General features: G+C 38.4%; 1 protein-coding gene across 1 annotated transcript in view; it reads right to left on the reverse strand.

Annotated features, from left to right (window-relative positions):
* lrrc75a (leucine rich repeat containing 75A) overlaps nt 1-20,952 on the reverse strand; it is a 93,050-nt gene that overhangs the window by 40,017 nt on the left and 32,081 nt on the right. Inside the window, exon 3 of the mRNA XM_041814023.1 lies at nt 3,370-3,482. Within this exon, the coding sequence (XP_041669957.1) occupies nt 3,370-3,482 (113 nt within the window). The remainder of the gene's footprint in view (nt 1-3,369; nt 3,483-20,952) is intronic.

The raw sequence follows: 20,952 nt of genomic DNA on the forward strand, positions 1-20,952 counted from the left end.
ACAACCTGAAGAGCTGACTACAACACACACAGCTGATTAGATCCAGTCCGCCAGTCCTGAATTACTTAAGATAATTACTAAACTCATTTTATTTCCAGCTCCAGCCTGCATTTAATTCCATTAAAGGTGCGTCACTCCTTTAATAGAAAACCTTCTGCTGCTGCCACAAACACCCAAACAGACTCTGCAGGGGTCCAACTCTGAATTGTTATTTTTTCCTTCTTTCCTCTGTGTCTGCAAACTGTTTGTTAGAGGATGTGACACCTGAAAATCACACTAACAACCAAGAAGAAGAGATTTTATTCCCCACTGCTCCTCCATTCACACGACGGTGGGAATCCTGCGTCAATGTCATTTTTTTCTGCCATCTGCTCACACCAGGGTGCTTCATGTAGCAGTGCTGGAGTTAAATTATGTTGTGTTGCATCATACGAGGATTGGGTTTAAAGCCAAGACAAGTCAGGAGAATAAAGGCATTTCATCTCTTTAGAATAAAATGTTATGGTGATCCTGGAAAGAAGGGTGTTTCACTGAACTTGTGTTATTACTTACTGATTTTATGCATGTTTTATTCCATATGAAAACATATTTTACTAGTAGGGTTCCATCCACATGTGATCCAAAATTTAAGGGATTTTTAAAAAATTCACCATAGGATAATGTGAATTTGTGTGAATTTCCATCCACTGTTATATGTGTACTTGGGGTCGACAGCTGGAACAATAGATGGTGCTGCTAGTAAAAAAACAATAAAAATGAAGAGGGCTCAATGCCATGTTGAAATATGGTCCATAGCCAATATATGAGAAGCCCGCGAAGAGATGAACAAAACAAAGGAGGACATTATTATCAGAAATAGAGAGTTTGAAAGAGTCTTTCAAAACCTATGTGCTCCTGGAAAGTTCTACTAACAGCCCTGAGAGCTGGTAGAGTTTTCAATGACTGTTTACAGCAGCTGAGAACTCCACAGGCTCTTTCTGATGTTCTTTACATAATTGTCAAAAATAAAGCTACACAGGCAGTTTATGTTAAACAATAGAAAATGTTCATTTCCTTGGCCAGCTTTCATTAAAACCCCCAAATATCATAATGAGATGCCACCAAAGTAATAGCCACTTTCAGCATCTGATTTTTCCCCAAACTTGTATTTACAGCAAACAGACAGAGTTTCCTATAGGATTTTAGGAGACTATGGTGGGGCGTCCCCAAACTTTCTAGAGAGGTCCTGGGGCATGTTCCCCGGTTAGTGTAATTAATGGCAGATCCATTTCCTGGTTTAAACTAAACTCAAAAAAATGGGAGAAACCTTGTTATTATGGTTTTCATTTTTGACCAATAAAAGGAAAAAACAGAAAAACAAGCAGTTTTCCATTATTTTGATTTTGACCACAAAATGAAAACACGGAAAATCAAGCCGTTTTTTTGTGTTTTTTTTTTATTTTTTTATTATTATTATTTTGGTCACAAAAACGGAAAAACAAATAATAACATTTTAAAAAGGGGTCACATTTTTTTGTTTTTTCAATTCCGTTATTTTGTTTTCTTTATTTGATGAAGTACTTGAAGAAAAGGAAATCATGTGACCATTGGGAAAGGTGAGCTTTTCAAAATAAAAGCCCCTTTGCCTCCATGGAAAAACGGCTTTGCTTTAATCCAATAAATATTTCTGCCATAAATGTTGTATTTACCAAGCAGCTCCATTCAAATTTTTGTTGACATGATCAGAAAGGTGACGATGCTATTTAATATTTATTTTTTACATCAAGTTGGTGGTTTACTAGAGTGTGGTATTTTGAAACATGTTCCTAATATTTCACTTCCCTTTCATATGTTCATAACCTACACACCAGGTGGAACGTTTAACATACAGTAGATTTCACATCCATCTGGAATACAGACTATCATTGGTGTCTGGGAAGGGCACCACCTTTCAAAAAGGCCAAAAGGATGATTGGGTAAACGTTCTGTCTGTCACAGTCCTGTCACGGGCCAATCAGGGTGACAAAGCATATGATGGAGAGGCATGTGCCACCCCAGGGAGTAAAACTTGACAGGCCTGATAGGTAGCTGTTACCACTGTTCACTATCCATGGAGACAGTTGGTGGATTAAACTTATGCTAAAGCTGGTCGGGGAAGATGAACAACATCTTTTCCATCGAGAAATGCTTTTAGTGCCATTATTTGCTCTTTTTGTCAAGTTATAATAAAACTGTTGCCATCTGAGCTAATAGCTTCACTGGTCGCCATTGTTTACTGACTTGCAGTAAAACTAATCCCTGTCCATAGCTACTGCCTCATTCTCTTCAAATGATGTAGACTGGTCATTTAACTCTCCTACCGGGCACAAACGTTTCAGCTTAAAACTTTTCAAGATAGATTTGCCTGATCACTGACATGAAATTTGGCAAATCTGCTTTGCAAGGTTAGTATGTTGATGGAGAAGGCAAAATATTATCTTTCAAAAGTGGTCATAATTTCATGATAGACGTTGGTAGACATGGCCTACTGATAAAGAAGTCAGACTGTGCCGAAGTCTATTGGTCCTGTTGAATTCTACAGCCAGACTACAAGAAGAAAGTCTGACAGCTGGCGAGTCATTTATTGAATATTAGATTTTTTAAATTTATTTATTTCTCCTCTTCACAAGAGGAAGGAAATTTACACCTCTGACACCCCCCAACCTTCAGAGGCTATTATTTACTTCATACTCCATGCCATACTTGTATGCTTGTACACTGTATGCAGACTCTTTCAAAGTGCTGCCTTTGAAGACAACATGCTTAGTGCAGTCCTCTGCAAACATTAAACATGTTTCTGCTGTGAGAGCAGCTTGAATTCTTTGTTGAGCTTATCTTACAGAGCAAGTTATGCATATGGATTAAATTGCATTTCATTACTGATTGAACATTGTGCATGCCAATCTCCCTTTTCCCAATGGGCTGCAGAGATTTTTACACAATGCATGTAGAAAGAGGAAGAGAGGAGAGAAAGCCGTCCATAATAATCAAAATAAAAGCTTCAACTCAGGGATAAAAATTCAAATGCTTCAGCATTTGCCGACTGATTCAAAGCCTTGCTGTAAACCTTATAAGAAATACAATTTAAGCAATTTCATATGGAAAAATGAGATTATGTGACACTAAGAAGGGATTAAGACCCCAAAGGTTCACACAGAAGGATTTTGTCTCCAACTGTGTCTGTGAACGAGTGAGAAAATAAAGACAGTGACTTGCTATCATTTTTCCCCTGACATCCAAAGGGGCAGCAGATGATGACACATTGCTGACACGCTGAGATGTTTACAAAAACAGAGGCACATACTGTACAAACACACTCAGACACGCACTGACTAACACAGAGTTACTCACCAGGCCTGGGGTTTCCTCTTGAGCAGACCCTGTCTCCTCCACTGAGAGTGTGGGCTAAGATGATAAGTCAGCTGACGACAAACCTTCTCCATCGCCCCCAGAGAGTCGCCCTCCTGTTGGATGCACACAAACACAATCTATCAGCTCAGCTTTAGAGGGCTGTGAGGTGATGAGGAAAACGTACGGATGGCCGTTAAAGACAAAACACCTGGACTGTATATGTAGCCTCTTACACCTGACTAATATAATATATGCTGAAGCTGTTATGGGCTGCTTCACAGCAACTCATGCATGTTACAGGAGATGATAATGCAAGTAGATGTGGCTCATGTTTTATCTTGTGTCTGACTAGGCAAACAAAGCCTGCCAGTGTTTACCTGAATTTCTGCAATGCACAAAAGTAGAAACAATTTTCAAAATCAGGTTTACCTGCTATTCATATGTATATGAGCTTGACTTATGTTAACATGGCTCACTATGTACAGACACATATACCCTATAAGATCACAGTGCAGTAATAAATAGGAATGAATTGATTGTAAAAATCAGGGCCAAAAAATTCTTCTACCATTTGAAATCCTGTTCATTTCTCTTTTGAATGGTTCCACATTTGTAAGGAGCAGGCCTTTGTGGGATGAGCAGCAGAGCTGAGTGGGTTGCTCACCCTGACAGAGTGGGGTTTATCAGAGACTGCCTCCAGACTTTGGAGTGGAGAGAATAGAATGGCCTGCCAGCAGTCCTGCCCCAAACCCCACTGAATATTTGTGGGATCAGCTTGGTCGTGCAGTTCATGCCAGAGTGACTGTACTCAAAGCCAGCAGCTGATAAGAGGAGGGGACGGGGTCTTGATTAAGCTGAGGCAGACAGGTGCGCCAGGAGGGCTCAAAACAACTGCAAGGCCGAGAGCTACCTTGTGGGGAACTGTTTGGAGTGTACAAAAGACTGTTTCCCCGTTTATTTTCTACATTTGTTGTTGAGTTTTGCCATGTGTTTATGTTATGAAAATTAAACTGTTCAAAGTATCTAAAAATGTGAACATTTTTACATGAATGTAAGGGTTCTAGTGGCAAGGTACATGGTTGGTTAATGTGGGCTGGTAGGGACAACAGTAGAGGAATAAAAACTGAGATTACAAAATATTACTTGAAAAAGTAGCGTTCTTAGGCTTCATTAAAGATAGATGACTTATGTAAAAATTCATGCTTGTACAATAAAGAAATGAGACAAAGAACATTTATTACAAATTATAACTGCGTTAAGTCATAAGTCATAAAACATTCAAAATTGAGTACTATTTGCTAAAGATGGGATCACAACAGTATGTGTGGTTGCTTCACACAGTGTGGCTAATGTTAGCAGTGCCAGCATTGCCTGCCTTTGAGCCTTTTTATAGGTTAATGTCCACTTTCCTCTGCAGGACTTCATCCCTCATTGTTTTGGTTATATGTGAGTATTACCTGAAACAGCCTGCATACAATTTTATCTCCAGAGTCAAGATCAAAATAGCGCTAAACCATACTATTCCTTTGCAATGCTATTGGTGCTATCAGTTCTAGTTGTTTACATGGTATCAAAAAGAATTATGTTAATGGCAGTAGCCAATAACAGCAGCTACAGTGGCTATTAGTGGCAGGCTTCTGTACTACGGGTTGGACAGAGCATTTAACTGGGATCATAAAACACATACTACTAATCAAATTAACACTGGTGCCATCAACCAAGTAATCCTACCTGTTAAACTAGCTAAAAGTGTGCATCCCTACTATGTTTTCTTACATAAACATTTTAATGTGGGACCTTAAGGAGATTCCTTGGTTTTTGAAGCCAGCCTCAAGTGAACACTTAAGGAAGAAGTTTTGCATTTCCACACTGACTTTGTTTCTCACACCAGAGGTTGCTGCCTGGGACTGATGCATTATCACATGATACACTTATTTACCAGTAATGTGATAAGCATATGTATAAATCTAACCAGTCCACAGTATTCTGAACTGTAAATCTGCAGCCTCACAGTGAAATGAGTTGTACACACTGGGGAGACGGAGATAGAAGGAAAATGTCATGTTGGATACGGCATCATCGCAGAAAATAACAGAGCAGTGAAGTGTTAGAGCACCAACAGACAGGAGAAATACACAAGAATATAATTAAAGGATTTGAGGACCAGTGGAGCAAAGAATTAACTAACGCACCTTCTGTCAATGACGAGTTCTTGATATGACAAGCCATATACACACAAAAGCTCTAACACACATACATACACTGTGAGGCTGGGGAATTAGACACTTCTGTGTGTGCTGATTGGATGTGTCCTTAACGGCTCCTTATTTACAACCTGGAGTACAGGATAGCATTTACTTTTTTTCCAATACCACCACATATTTGAATAGTACAGTCACATATAAATAATTTGTCTGGTAATGTGTTCAACCATTTTTTTTAGTTCTGAAACCAATCTAATACCTAAGCTTTGACTATCAGCTGATTCTAGTACCAATCTAATCTGATACCAGTGTTAAAGTAATAACCTATGTATATTTCTCCCTAAAAATATGAGACTGAAAACCATCAATGTGAGAAACAGACCTTTGTTTCAAAATTTGTAAAGACACTCGAGATTTATTGGTACATATACAAACCTAGCACAAAAGTAAGGACATCTGTGTTTGGTAAGTTATTTCTTTGTTTTATCAATGCTTCTTAATAAATCTTCTACCACTGGAAGTCTGTTTATTTCTCTTGTACATGGTGCGGTATTTGTTAAGGAACATGCATTTGTGGGATGAGCAGTAGAGCTGAGTATGTGGGTTACACCCATGAAAAATTTGCCAAATCCAAATTCCCAACAATAGAAGATTTAATGCCAAGAAGCATTGTTACAAAGAAGAAATAATCTACCAAACACAATTTTCCTTTCTATTTCGGCCAGGTTAAGTAAAATTGTTTTAAAGTTTGTACTCTAATCTCTGTACAATTTGCAACTCTATCACTCACCCTCTGCTGTCATATAAGCTCTTGCTGACAGAGAGCTGTGCTGTATGCTTACAGTTAATCTACACATAAAACATGCACAAAGCAGTGCAGCTGTGCACTAACCTGACAGGCCAGATAGACTGTTTCATATATCCATGCCATAGATGTAAGCATTTCGGAAGGGCAGGACTTTTCAAAAAAAATCTCAGAAGGTGATTGGGAAAATGTTTAGTCTGTCACATTCATGATGGGCCAACCAGAGTGACACGACAAAATGACCTTCTGTGCATCCGCTTCTCTTGAGCTGACAGGCTACCGCTGCCGTAGATTGTTAATGGAAAAGCTGCTCTGTGAATAAAATTGATGCCAAGGCCAGACAGGATAAGTTCAAAAACATCTTCTCACCCAAGACAAACTTTCTGTGTGCTCTATGCTCTGGTTTTTAAATTTGGTCCAATTCCAATTAAACTGGCACTTTCCTACATCCAAGCTAATAGCTACTGCAGCAACAGCCAGTGGATACACTGGCAAACCCGTCCTATAATAATTGTAGACCCATACTGAAGCAGAGCAAGAGAAGAGTCAACACACCTTTTCTGTTATAAAAAGCTTTCAATGTTTCTCTCTGCCCTTGATTTAATGAAGAAATGTTGTCCAGTTCATACAGAACTACCGCTGTGGCTACATCTGAGCTAATCACTTCAGTAGCAACCATTGTATACAACCACTTACACAACAACTAGCCCTTTTCCCCTAAAACTCACAAACTCATGCCGAAGCAGGTCGGCAGACGAGTGAAAATATCTTTCATGAAAAGCTTTTGGTCGCTACTGCCTTGTTCTCCTCAACTGATGCTGTGGCATCATTGCTGTGGATTGGAGCTTTTCAAGATGGTTTTGCCTGATGAGTCCACAACCCCATGTGCTTTGCAAGGTTAGCTGCACTCTCTTAAAACTGAGTTATGTAATTTTATGTAGAATGAAACAGTTATATTTTATCATAAAACTGACTGAAATAACATATTTCACTATTTATACCTTTTATTTTCCTCATAATTCCATCAGAAAACCTAAAAAAATTGCAAACATGGAATGTCTGGATAAATTTAAGCAGATATAAGGCTTACAGTAATAATTATAACTGATATGAACCATGCACATAAGTATAATTAAATTGTTATAATGTTCAAAAAAATGACCAAAATCACTCTTATTTTAATAATTATACCTTGAAAATATCCATAAATTAATACAATTTTGGATCACTCAAACCTCTGGCATCTTACAACATTATAGAGTACTGTTATCCTATATATAATGTGTTATTTTTCAAGAAGATACTTAGTATGGTGGCTAGATGAATTGGTTTATGAAATGAAATGTTTTAAAACAGACACCATCTCACAATCCTAGAAATCCTGGTGCAAGAAATCCTATGTACACAACATGTATCATGACTAAGAACTACTATTCACTTGCATAATGTGAGAGTTTTATCAAGTTATCATGGTTAATTAGGATTTTAGGGCCATTTGTTTGGGACCAAAATAGACATACAGTAAAACAGCATTTTGTAAGTTGTGGCGGAAACAGGTAGTGTGAGACGCTCATGGCCTCTCTCCACTGATTGGCTGAAAAAAATCTTTCTGGCTCTTCTGGACCACAGAGAGCCATGAATGAAAGTCTACCAAAGCAACCACATATGGTTCCTTACTCACAAAGGGTTAAAAACGATGGTGTAGGAAATAAGTGATATCAACAAAGACATTTAGTGTCTCTTCCACTATTAGATAAGTAAAACTGTTGTTCAGGCGTCATTGTGTTTGCTTGGTGATAACTGAGGGACAGAAATCTAATAGTTAAGCAGAAAAACAATTTCCCAGCAGACAATATTTTTTATGAGAGAATGATTTGATACCCGGAGGGATACAGAGGAAGAGAGTTTTTCCATCTCTGTAGCCGATAAGTTAATTTCTCAATTTTACAGTGAAACAAAGTGATAATAATTCCCACAGAGAAACTGTGAGGATGTTCTTGTAAGCGCGTGGTTTCAAAAAAGTTGAGAATACTTTCTATGTATTGTGTAACTGCACATTTTTATATTCAGACTGAAAGAAGACACTTTTATATTTCTTCATGTGGTCACTTTCCCTGTGAGTACTCAACAAAGCATTTTTCATTTGCTTTTGTAATGTTCTGGTTCTATTCTACATTTTAAAAATGTATCATGTGGCTTACACCAGCCCTCAGGTGTTTGATAGGACAGTGATAGGACTGTTTGAGAGGACGGTGATGGATGAAGCTAAGAAGAGGAAAAAACAGGTGTCAGACTTAAAAAACAAAGTCAGACTTAAGTAGATATTGCAGGCAAGGATTTTGCGAAACAGTAAGCTGACACCAAGCTGACTATGTTAATTTTGGACAGTTGCAAAAGGTTTCACTACTGCCCACAAAAAGGCATAATGAGCCGTCTCACGTCAGTGTACATCCCTGCAGATATTATTCATGACAAATCGTGGTTTAACATTAGACTTTATTGTTAATTATGTCAATGGTTTCTCATGTTTAAAGCTTAATCAGATGCAGTAAACAGGGCCTGATGTCTATAACTAGACTGTTAGCTGCACCTACATGCCAAGTGGATATTTTGATTAACCTTTACATGGATGTTACCTTGAAAATAATTACCAAGACTTCTAACTTCCAGTAAAGTCAGTTTCCACTAATTGATCCATTTAATGAGGAACCTGTAATTTCCACATACTCTGTTTCTGAAGCACAGCCATGGGCAGCTGATATTTCAACTATAAAACAGATCATGCATGTCTAGACAAATATCTGTGAGGAAAAACTCTCAGGGTATCTGCATGTTGAAACATGTTAAAGTGTGTTATGAAGGTCTACTGGAGAATTAGGCATTTTAACTGTTGAAGAGAGAGCCCTGGAGATTTTTCTTGTTACCATCATTGACCTTTGAACTCCAGGAAGCACACAGATTTTTAAATAGCTGTGAGGATCTCCACAAAGTCACATCTGACAAAACCAATGTGGCACAACCTGATTTGAGCAGACAAGGTGTGCCCTCTCGCTGGGCCAGCGTGGAGACTCTGAGAAGAGGAGTGGAGGGGTTAAGACAGGTATCTGGACACTTGGAGCTTGAAGAAACATTCTCAGACGGGATCCTGTCCATTACAAATGGCAGCAGGAAGTAAGGGTGTGAAGATTGTGATGCAAGTGTTTGGGTCTACAGTCTTGGACTGTGTGGTAGAGTACCAGCACAGGTGTGTCAGGTGGTTGCTTAAAGCACGCAGCTGGAGGAAATACACACGGGATGGAAAACTAGGCTTTTGAGTGTTATTGCTACAAGATTATGGTCATTACTAACATTTTTTAATAATAACAGAATTCATAATTAATACAAATTAACATCTTGGTTGATAAATGGCAAGTTAACTAGTTACATTTTTGACTAACTATGCCCACCTCTGCATTGACTTTGCTTTAGAGCGCTCTGGTCCTTGTTACCTGTGTGGTATTGGTAAAGACTTATTGATGTTGTGTTTTGCACATTCACTGTTGTTAATGAACAGTAAGAGAAGACCCATGGTATCAATAAAGCTGCATGAATCAAATTCTGTTGGCTTGGAGGAGAGTTAGGTTGGGTCGATGAGAGGCTGGAGCCCTGTGGCTTCACTGTGGCCTTTTCCTTCATCTAACTCCACCTCTCCTCCTCTCGTTTCGTCTCTTTTCATACGGCTCTGTCTGCTTCCAGCTTGCCCTTTCCCTTCTTTGGTCTCTGTTGTCCGTCCTCCACTTGCCTCTCTCCTTACATTATTGATACAGAGCACATCTATGGATCTCCAGAGGACTGATGACCTCCTCTCTCTCTCTCTCTCTCTCTCTCTCTCTCTCTCTCTCTCTCTCTCTCTTTGTTTTTATCAGCCTGCTTCATCATTTTTCCTCGTTCTCCCTCCGGCCAGCCTGCTGATAAAGTGAGTTTGCACAGTATGAATTGAGCCATTACTTCAGTCCTATTTATCACTGCATACTCTGCATGCTCCAGTGTATTACTAAACTGTTCCTCTATCTTGCAGCTAAATTGTTTGGATAGTATGTTGTCATTCCTCTGGTTTCAGCAGTCAAAGGTAAACTTGGAGACATAAAAATTGTGTCTGTATCTCAGGAAGAAATCACAGTTTTGCTCTAAATGTCACAGGAGGCTGAAACTGTTTGATTTAGGTAGAAAATGATAAAATCAAAAAAGGTATTTTTAATAATGACATTTCATTTTGCTTTTAATACCTCAAGATGTCAATCTGGACTTGTCAGGAGAATGTGGCTTATTGATGAATTTGACAATCTTGGTCACATTTCTTTTTTTGCAGTGTAGAAGCAATATCCAAAATTCTTCCACAACCACTGGAGTCAAATTATTTTATCTAGGTTTTATTTATTCTGTCTACTTGCTCTGTAAATGCCTTCCTAAATATTTTAGAAAGATCTTCTGTTTTTGTATCATATTGATTTTATAACAGAGTGTTAATTGTTGAAGAGGAGACCATGGTTAAAACATGAGTGACGAGAAGATAAATAAATAAGACATTTGCAGACATTTGTTTGTGGCACATGTTGCTTCAGTGTAACACAGGAAACTGGAATGTTGAAGAAGTAGGTGTGATCCGAGGGAGAATAACTTCATTGGCTATGAATCATTTCAAAAATATAGAAGAGCAAACATTAACTGAGGAAATTACAAATATGATGCATTATCTGATAATTAGATACTATCTTCTCATAATAATGAGATTAGGGCTGGATGCATGGCAAGGAAATAACAAGGAAGCATTGTTGGAGACTGTTTCATACAGTATATGTTTTACATTCATCTGGGAAAGCTCCAACAGAAAGCTTTTGGGAAGGGTAGGACTTTTCAAAAATTCTCAGAAGCTGATTGGGCGAATGTTCTGTCTATCAAAGTCATTACGGGCCAATCAGGGTGACGAAATAAAAATGAGGTTGTACCCATGTACAGTTCGTTCTTACTGTTTGACACAGGCCTGCTTAACTTTTGAAAAAAAAAAAAAGCACCAAAAAAAGGAACTTCTGGTAGATTGAAGATAATGACGTGAACTTTGCTATGGAAAAAGGAATTTGTTATGGATTGAAAAGTAAATAAGGAACAGTAAAAGGGTCCGTTCAGATCACTCTAACCCAGGATGATGTTATAATAGCTTAAGTATGCTGAAAAAAAATAAACAAATAAAAAATATAATGCATGTTATTGTTTGTGATTAGATGTATCCATTATGGACCTTAATGAGTAATGCATTAAAGCTGGCAGCCCTTTTTGTAATGTGTTTCAATTTCTGCAGAGTGATTAAACTCACTTGCAGTAGCATGCCCCTGGGAAAATGCAATGACATTTAGAGCACACCTGACTTCATCCTCAGTTATTGCCATATGCATGCCTTTCTGCACAGTACCTTTTATTTGTTTTGACTGTGTTTACTGGCATACAGATATGTGGTATCTGTTTGAAAGGAGACTTAAGGCCCATTTCACCCTGACCTCTCTGGTTTGCATAAAAACTGTCACTTCAATCTTAGCTTGCTTACAAGGTACAAACTTAGCTTAACCTACAAACAAGGTAGCACAACACAGTAATTTATATTTTCAATAATACCACTCTTTGGAGTGTTTGGTCATATTTTTGGATCAAAAGAAAAATATATAAATAAAGTCCCTGACAGCTTTAAGCAATGTATGCATCACTCCTCCAGTCTTTTCAATGCCACCTAATGCCCCAAGGCTCAGTTCTGGGGCCAGCTTTTCTTCATTAACTGTGATTTTACATTGGTCTTCATGTCAATATTTTTTGTCAATATCTTTATACAGATGACACCTTTATTTATCGCTATTTAAGAATCAACGCCTTCATTATTGAACATCTACAAATGTTACAGTAAAGTCCTACTTTACATAGACAAATACGAGGCCATGCTCTTCTCTGACACTAAGTACTCTATTTAATGATGGGTTTTAATCACATTTGCATGAAAATTACACATAATAACAAACTTCACCAACCTGTGGCAATCAAATGGGAGTTGCATTGATTGACCATGATTGGACCTTTAAAGAGGGTCACTACTCAAGTGTAAAGGTCTTTAGACCTCTACTGTGGAGATATAATCAATGCAAAAGTGTTTATAAATGCATAAATGGATCTTTAATTGCATACATACACAGTGCACACCATGAACTGAAAATTATGATGGATAAAACAAGAGCCACCAGAGTGAAGCTTGAAAATTTAGAACCACTCAGTATAGTTCATAAACTTGCCTCTGCAGTGATAACTATTGGGATACAAATTAAACTATGGAGTAAAAATACTTGTCAAATACATCTATCTCAACCTCTGAGTCTGTTGAGATACAGCAGTGCATTATGATGATACATGTCCATGTGTTCATATTTCTAGAATGGGTTTTTATTAATAAGTTAAGCACATGCAACATCATGATCAACAGCTTTGTTGACAAATGCACTTCGCTTAATTTGTAATCACCATTCTCCATCAATCCCTCATGGAAAATTCACAATCTGTGGTGTGGCGTTAGCTATCCTCTGCACAGTAGTGTCTTTCCTGAACCAAGACATTGGTTCATATGAAAGCTTCAGCAGGAGCTTCATGTAGGCAACCAGACAGAAAGAAAGTCAGTGAAAGTGCTGTGAGATCTTAATATGGACATCTTTACTTGCTCAGGTTCATACTTTAAGAGTTTGCCCAACAGTCTCCCATATCTTTACTGGAGCTGTATTTGTGATAGGACTACTGTGCTGATGCAAATTTCTCTTTGTTGCTGCTTTGTATAATTTCTGAACCACAGGGAAGCTTATTGTGAAGCAGCTACAGGAAATGGACAATTTTCAGGTCATCTGGGCTGTCTGTGAAATCGCTCCCTGATGAGTACTAGAGTGCACAGCAGTGTCCAAATGACTGTTTCAGTGCAGAGTGGGAAATTATTGAGTGGCATAGTGCACAATTAAACAAAAATATAAGTGTAAAATCTGGAGGGCTTAAAGATGGGGTTAAAAACAATGGCTCAGAGCCAAAATAAAAGCCTAGAGTACAATAAAATTAAGATATCAACTAAAGTAAACTAAAGTGGTATGTTTTTTAAGGTTATTTCTGGGCTGTTTTGCTTTTATTTGTTGGGACAGCTGCAGAGAGACAGGAAATATGGGGATGGAATGGGTGCCAGGATCTGGACATGAAACAATGACCCGTGCTCAAAGACAGCAGCCTCTGTACATGGATGCCTGCTCCACCAAACTGGCAACACAATGGTGTGCTGGATTATGGAATGAAATCATAGATGGAAAACAGATAAAATTGGATTCCTCTTATCAGAAAAGGGCAACCAGAAAGACTTTAGAACCACTCAAAAGAAATATAGTCTTGAAATTTAGATTTTGACAGATAACTCCAGGTATGACATTACTTTGAACCAGCAGCCCCACCAGGATTAAATTTCATAAACACACCATTCCAGTGCATTTAGAGCACTTCCATCCTTCACACACACATTCAGTGTGCTGACATCCTCTTTAAAGTGCAATGCTGAATAGCTGCTGTGTGGCCTCCGGAACCACAAATAATCTTTAAAATCAAATAATTTACATTTTAGATTTATATTCTGTTCAACCCAGGCACAGAGCCATGAAGTAGCACGAGGTGGCAGCGAGCCATCTAAAAGGTGGACTGTCATCTATCTATCTTTACTGGTAGGAGCTACAGCATGCTGCCCATTGTGTCCTATATTACTTGTATATGTATTTGTCCAATACCTAAGGCTAGAATATAGATTTCATTAGGTTTTAATTAAGAGGCTGTGTAGAAACTATTTAATTTGATGGCTATGTAAGGGCTCGATTGATTACATATTTCTGTTGAGGAGATCAATACCAACCAAGCTGTCTGTTACTCAAAACAGACTGACTTTAATTGAATTATAGTATACACAAGCCTGCATTGATTTTTTTTTGGTATTGACAGTAGCAGCATTATTCATGGATACCTTGGAGCCTATTTTATGTTTGTACTGCCAAGAAAATAAAAGATGAGAGACAATAAAGACTTGAAGACTTGAGAGAAGAGTAAACCCCGTGCAGTTCTACAACATCGTCTGTTGGCAGAAAAAGAGGTAAGAACAAAAAAATTATATATTATAGATTGTATATTATATATATAAAACATATTATATAGCTATTATACTACTTCTACCTTGGGTTTCTTGAAAGGCGCTATATAAATTCAAGATATAATTATTATTATTATTATTATAATTTACAGGTAGCGCCAGGGGACACGCAAGCAGGAGAGGACGTGGGTGTATAGGGAGGTCACGTGGAGGCCGTCCAGTTCCAGAGTGTGAATGACATGACAGTGAGTGGAAGCATTGTTATTTATTTTACAATAAAATAACATTTGTAATACAATTTTCAGATGTCTTTTATGTAATTGAAGGCAAACTTATACCATCCAAATCACTGTTTTGCTTGACAGCCTCTTTGACTAAAATGCATTTTTCTCTGCTTTCTAGAAAAAAAGTGGTCTTTTTGGTGAAACTAGCCTCTATTCAACTTAAGATAAATCAAGAACGGAACAAGGTGCAAACAAACGGTTTTATCCATGATAAAATACAGAGTTTCTTCTTTCATTTGAGCTATTTGGTTTTTTCAGAGTCAAAGTACAAAATATTCTGTGGGTCTTGAAAGATGACTCAAAATGGCCAAAAAATGCTGGCACAAGCCTCTTTCCATTTTATAAAAGGGCTGGCATTCAATGAGTTAAGCTAGCTTAGCATTAGCTTAACATTTTTTAATGAAAGCTATTGTAACTTGATGTCACATGACTTTGACATCGTAGCTTTCAAATTCATATTTTATGGGACAGTTTTACAGAAAACCCATTTCAGTCAAGGCCACTTTGTCAAGAAACACATCATTTGCAGCTATGAATATTTTTCTCTATTAGCAGTTATTTATTTGCCCTTATTGCCTTGATCTATATTTGATGGTGTGGTTGTTCTGGGATCCCCCTGCCCTTCAACAAGCCAACATGGAAAGCATGAAAAAATAGAAAAGCGCACAGACCTCCACCATCAGCCCTATCTCCCAATAGTGTAGAACGCTTTAAAAATATTCCTGGATCCAGACGGATTTAATTCACCGATTACTCCCTCCCCGGTGGGGTGGAGACATGGTGAGGCAAAGCATTGGCTTTGCTACGTGTGGAAGTCATGGCAGAGGGTGAATATTCCTCTATTCCTCCCAGCATTGTGAGTATTCTTGCAACAATTCACTGTATTCCTCTCTGTTACGCTCTGACTCGTCTCCTCAACCAGGTGTGCATCTGTCAAACTCTATAAACTCACAAACTTTGAATAAGTTACTCATGTCCGCCATCTCCTGGTGTAAAGTGGTAGCACAGCCCTCCGCCATTAGCCCTATCTCCCAATAGTGTAGAACGCTTTAAAAATATTCCTGGATCCAGACGGATTTAATTCACCGATTACTCCCTCCCCGGTGGGGTGGAGACATGGTGAGGCAAAGCATTGGCTTTGCTACGTGTGGAAGTCATGGCAGAGGGTGAATATTCCTCTATTCCTCCCAGCATTGTGAGTATTCTTGCAACAATTCACTGTATTCCTCTCTGTTACGCTCTGACTCGTCTCCTCAACCAGGTGTGCATCTGTCAAACTCTATAAACTCACAAACTTTGAATAAGTTACTCATGTCCGCCATCTCCTGGTGTAAAGTGGTAGCACAGCCCTCCGCCATTAGCCCTATCTCCCAATAGTACAGAATCCTTTAAAAAATTCCTGGATCCAGACGATGATCCGGATCACTCCCAAAATCTAATCAGTTCTTTCTTATGCCATTTCTGACATTTCCTGAAAATTGCCCGAAAATCTGTCCATGACTTTTTGAGTTATAGTGCTAACAAATAAACAAACAAACAAACAAACAAACAAACAAACAAATAAACCCACCCAATCACATAACCTCCTTGGCAGAGGTAAAAAAAAGAGTAGAGCAGGCATCAGCGACAACAGAATGACATTGATTAAGTCAGAAGCCAAATGGAGGAGAAGCTGGGGTGGAGGAGGGTTGCAGAAAGTGGCTTGTAAGGGAGAGCATAAATGTGTCCAAGCTAGAGCAGGTATAATATGGCAGCATGAGTGCGATTTGCCAATAGCTACCTAAAGGCGAATCAGCGGATGAGGGCTTATACTCATCAACTTAGCTTTAATATTTCGTGGCATGTAGACAGGATAATCAGGGTTACCATCTCTTGTGGCCTTGGCATGTGACACCAGTGTCATGCATTCACATTGCCCAGACAATTCTCACACCAAAACAACTTACAAAGTACTCTTTTAGTACTGTTTTTTTCCCTTATTTATACCAAACTTCCCCTTTGGGGATCAATAAAGTTTGCAGACTTTCACAGAAAGTCTATCAGTGCTCCTCTTCTGCATGTTACCAGTCATTCTCTCTTTCATAACTGTGCAGACACGCTGCTTTCTGTGTCACATGACTGTAAAGTCCAATCAGACTTAAGAAAAGGACAGTCAGCTGAACTCTCAAGTGTACACACACAGACTCACAACACTTCCAGCCTTAAGTTCTGTACCATCTCATCTCAAAATTTTAATGAGGCTGTTTCCAGATACCTTTGCCATTAAAAACCAGCCCAATCTTCACTGCTCTCTCTCCATCCAAAGATGTTACAGGAGAGTTTCCACATGATAGCACTATGAGGGATAATTAGCAGGAGTGAAATAAGCTCTGCATTCAACTCTAAATGTAAATGCCAGGTTATTTTAATTTCCTTTACTTTGTTTCTAGAGAGACAACTTTCCAAGTCTGTTCTACTTAATTTCAGAAGGAAACACTGTAGATTACTTTTGAAAATAAACTGTCTTTTCCCACAAATCAGATTTGGCCCTGGCTACCACTTCATCCAGCTCTGGTCAGGATGAGAGAGACGCTACATTCAGCAGAAAGGGGATACGCTGACTGCCCATCAGACATGAATGCCAAACTTTATAGGGGTGTTTGTTGTTAAAGATGACAAGTGTGATAAACTTTGTAAATCAGACTATGATAACAGAGCAAAGGAGTGTGTTTCTATTTGCTACTGTCCTTTTTCTTTATCTATTAGGGAATTATGACTTGAGACATCATTTTTGTCTGTCGTTGTCAATATGTGTACCAGGCTGCACAGGGGTTAGCGCTGTTGCCCCACACAGCAAGAGGGTTGCTGGTTCACTTCTCGGTCAGGGCCCTTCTGTGTGGAGTTTGCATGTTCTCCCTGTGCAAGTGTGGGTTCTCTCCAGGTACTCCAGCTTCCTCCCACCACCAAAGACCCGTTTAAGACACCTGTTCACCCCCGCCTCAGTGCCTGGGTATTGTCTGCCTCTTGCCGTTGGTACAAGAGCTCCTCTTTGCTCTACACACACAAGTAATTGAGTAACTTCCAGTGATTTTCTTGTGAATTTTTTTTTTTTAAGATTTATTTGTGGCCTTTTTGCCTTTAATAGAGAGGACAGTGGATAGAGCTTGAAACAGGGAAGAGAGCGGGGAGAGACATGCAGGAAATAGTGCCAAGGGCCAGATTTGAACCCGGGTCGCCTGCGTACATGGCATGCGCCCTAACCACTCGACTAATGGCACGCCCCTTTTCTTGTGAATTTTTGACTAACCCTGCCTGTTCTCTGTCTTTTCCAGTGCCTCACTCCCTGCTTCACGTCAGCCCCAAACCCAGCGCACTCTCTCTCTCATGGAGCCCCTCACGAGCACGGACCCTTGCATTCCCCCCTCCCTCCTGCACAATAGCTTTATTAAAATAAATGTGTTAAAACTGCTTCAAGTCTGGGTTGTATTCTGGCTCCAAACTTCACCACAAGTCACAACAAGTCATAATTATTAAGTTATACTATGACTTCTTATCTCATAATTTTGACTTTTTATCTTATAATTATGACTTTCTATCTCAAAATTTCAACTTTATATCTCATAGTTATGACTTAGGATTCTTTTTCTTTTTTTTAAGTGCCTCACTCCCACATTTTTCATTTTTAAGTGGGGGAAATGGGCTTCCAAATAAATCTTTATCACAACACTTGCATTAACTTAACTATTTAGTACCTGAATACTTCTGACTATAAAACATTTGATTTGGTGCTAAAATGGCGGTCAAAAATGCAGAAAAAGGCAAAGGTACAAGAATGTGTTCATATTTCTTTAAAAGGAGGAAGGAACTACTGTTTGTATCCCACAATCCATTGTGATTAATCTTATTCATGTTGATGCCTTTTTTTCTAGCTTTTAAACCATATACGTACCTTTGTTCAGCACTTATCTTTATTGTAATGATAATATTTGAAATACTACTGTTTAAATATGTGGTATTGAGTATTTATGTCTTCATTTTGCCGAGGCTTTTATTGTCCTCATCAACAGTCGACAGCTTCGTTTACAGGCTCAGCAGACATTTCCATAATAACCAGAGACCCCACCGATGTCGACACTCAAGGAATGTGTGTACTATAGTATTTTGGGCTGAGATCGCAAATAAACTCTGTTTTTCTTCAACAAGGCTGATATATCACAAACTTTTGTCTTCTACTGGAGCATTTACGATAGTTTCACTCTCGGCTTGTGCAAAGTCTAACTTTGATACTTGAGATAACAAGGTCAATAATCAGCTCTGCTATGAAGAAAAACAATGGGATTTTTGCTTCCAGAAACACACTATTGAGCTCTTTTAGTCATGAAAATGAGCACATCAGCAAATTCCTTCGGGGTGCACAATATTATCGGCATGATATCAGTATAATCAGTTTTAAGCTAAAAAAGTGCTATTTCTACAGATATGAAAATAATGCAGATATTTCAAATGATATAAAAGAAGTATATTGGCTGTAAATTTCAGCCTATATTAGCTGTAAAAATCTGCTATATGTATGAATACACTTATTGAGCTGTAAACCAACAGGTCGACCTCAGCTGAAGTCTTTTTCTTTGTCTTTTCTCATTCCTTAAATTTTAAAGTGTGTTTTAAGAACTGAAATTTTAGGTCTGGAAAACATTTATGTATATTGGTATCGATGTTGGTATCCCATAAACGGCTCGATATAAATTACTGCAGAACTTGACATGAAAGCAGTAAAGTCACGTCTGGAGGTTGTTTTGTTAAGTCAGGAGTAGCATCATGTCCTTAGAGGTGTTGTAAAAACTCTCAAGTTATTAAAACTTTTGTACTTTTCAATACAAAAGACATTATCTCATGTATCTTAAAGAACTGAAATTTGGGTGCCTAGGAATCCCTTTTTGTGGTGGTAGTGAAAAGGTATAATACCAGGTACAATCTGTCATTGTGACAAACCTAGAATAAATTTAGTTTAGTACAATTTATCTACAGGGATGATTATATAAGGATGATTTCACAAAATGAGGCCTGCCTTTTTTTAGATGTTGTATTACCATTTTGTGAAAGCCCGTCAAAGAAAAGAGAAGCAGCGGAGCCTGAAATATCTTTGTCGCCAAGTTCAGAAAAGTAAAAAGGAACAGCGATCAAATCTGTCAGACAGGACGGGCGGAGCAGAACGAGAAAAAAATAACACCTCTTTGTGTCTTTCAGAGCTTCACATACCAACACTTCCTCTGGTGTTTCTCTCAGTCGGATCCTGCTCACCCTTCATGAACTGTACTCGAACCTTTAGCCCCTTCACTTCCTCTGCAGCATGTGTGAAGACAATCTCACAGAATGTGGCTCACACTTCACTAACACGTTTATTTCAGCTCCCACAATGATAATAGGTTTTATCTTTCAGTTACCATGAGAATTAAATTATTAGTTTATTTTACTGACTATTTTAAAGATCATGACTGTGAAAATATCTTCCCTACTTTATAAACCGATTAGACTGAAGTACAGAAATTGAGATACATGTTCAGGTTGTGTTTATCCTTGGCTTTATATTGAATTTCAGTGAAAGGGTAAAGAAAAAACACAAGAAAGTTCATGACTTTTAGTCATTTTTTTATCTTGACCAAAACTAATGACCTTCACATTTTAAGAACCCTTTTCTCTTAGTAAACAATCAGGGCCAATTTAGAAAAGAAGGAGGTACTTCATGAGGTCTCAGTGAGTTCAGGGGAAAACAGTAATGGATGCACAATAATCACATGAAGATCACAGCTGATTATCTCAGAAATGAGTTAACATCATTTAAGCCTGATGAATGCCATTTTCTCTTCTGGACAACAGTTTACTGGAAATACAACAGTATTTGAGCTAAGCATATTAGACTGCTTACACAAACACTGTATGGACAAAAGTATTTGGCCACACCCGTTAATGATTTCATTCAAGTGTTTCAATCAGACCCCTTACCACAGGTGTATAAAATCAAGCACTTAGTCACGCAGTCTCCATTTGCAAACATTTGTGATATAAAATGGATCGTTCTGAAAAGCTCATTGACTTCAACAGTGGTACTGTAATAGATGCCACTTTTGCAATATGACAAGA

This window comes from Cheilinus undulatus, linkage group 2, assembly GCF_018320785.1.
Source record: "Cheilinus undulatus linkage group 2, ASM1832078v1, whole genome shotgun sequence".
Taxonomy (NCBI): Eukaryota; Metazoa; Chordata; class Actinopteri; order Labriformes; family Labridae; genus Cheilinus; species Cheilinus undulatus.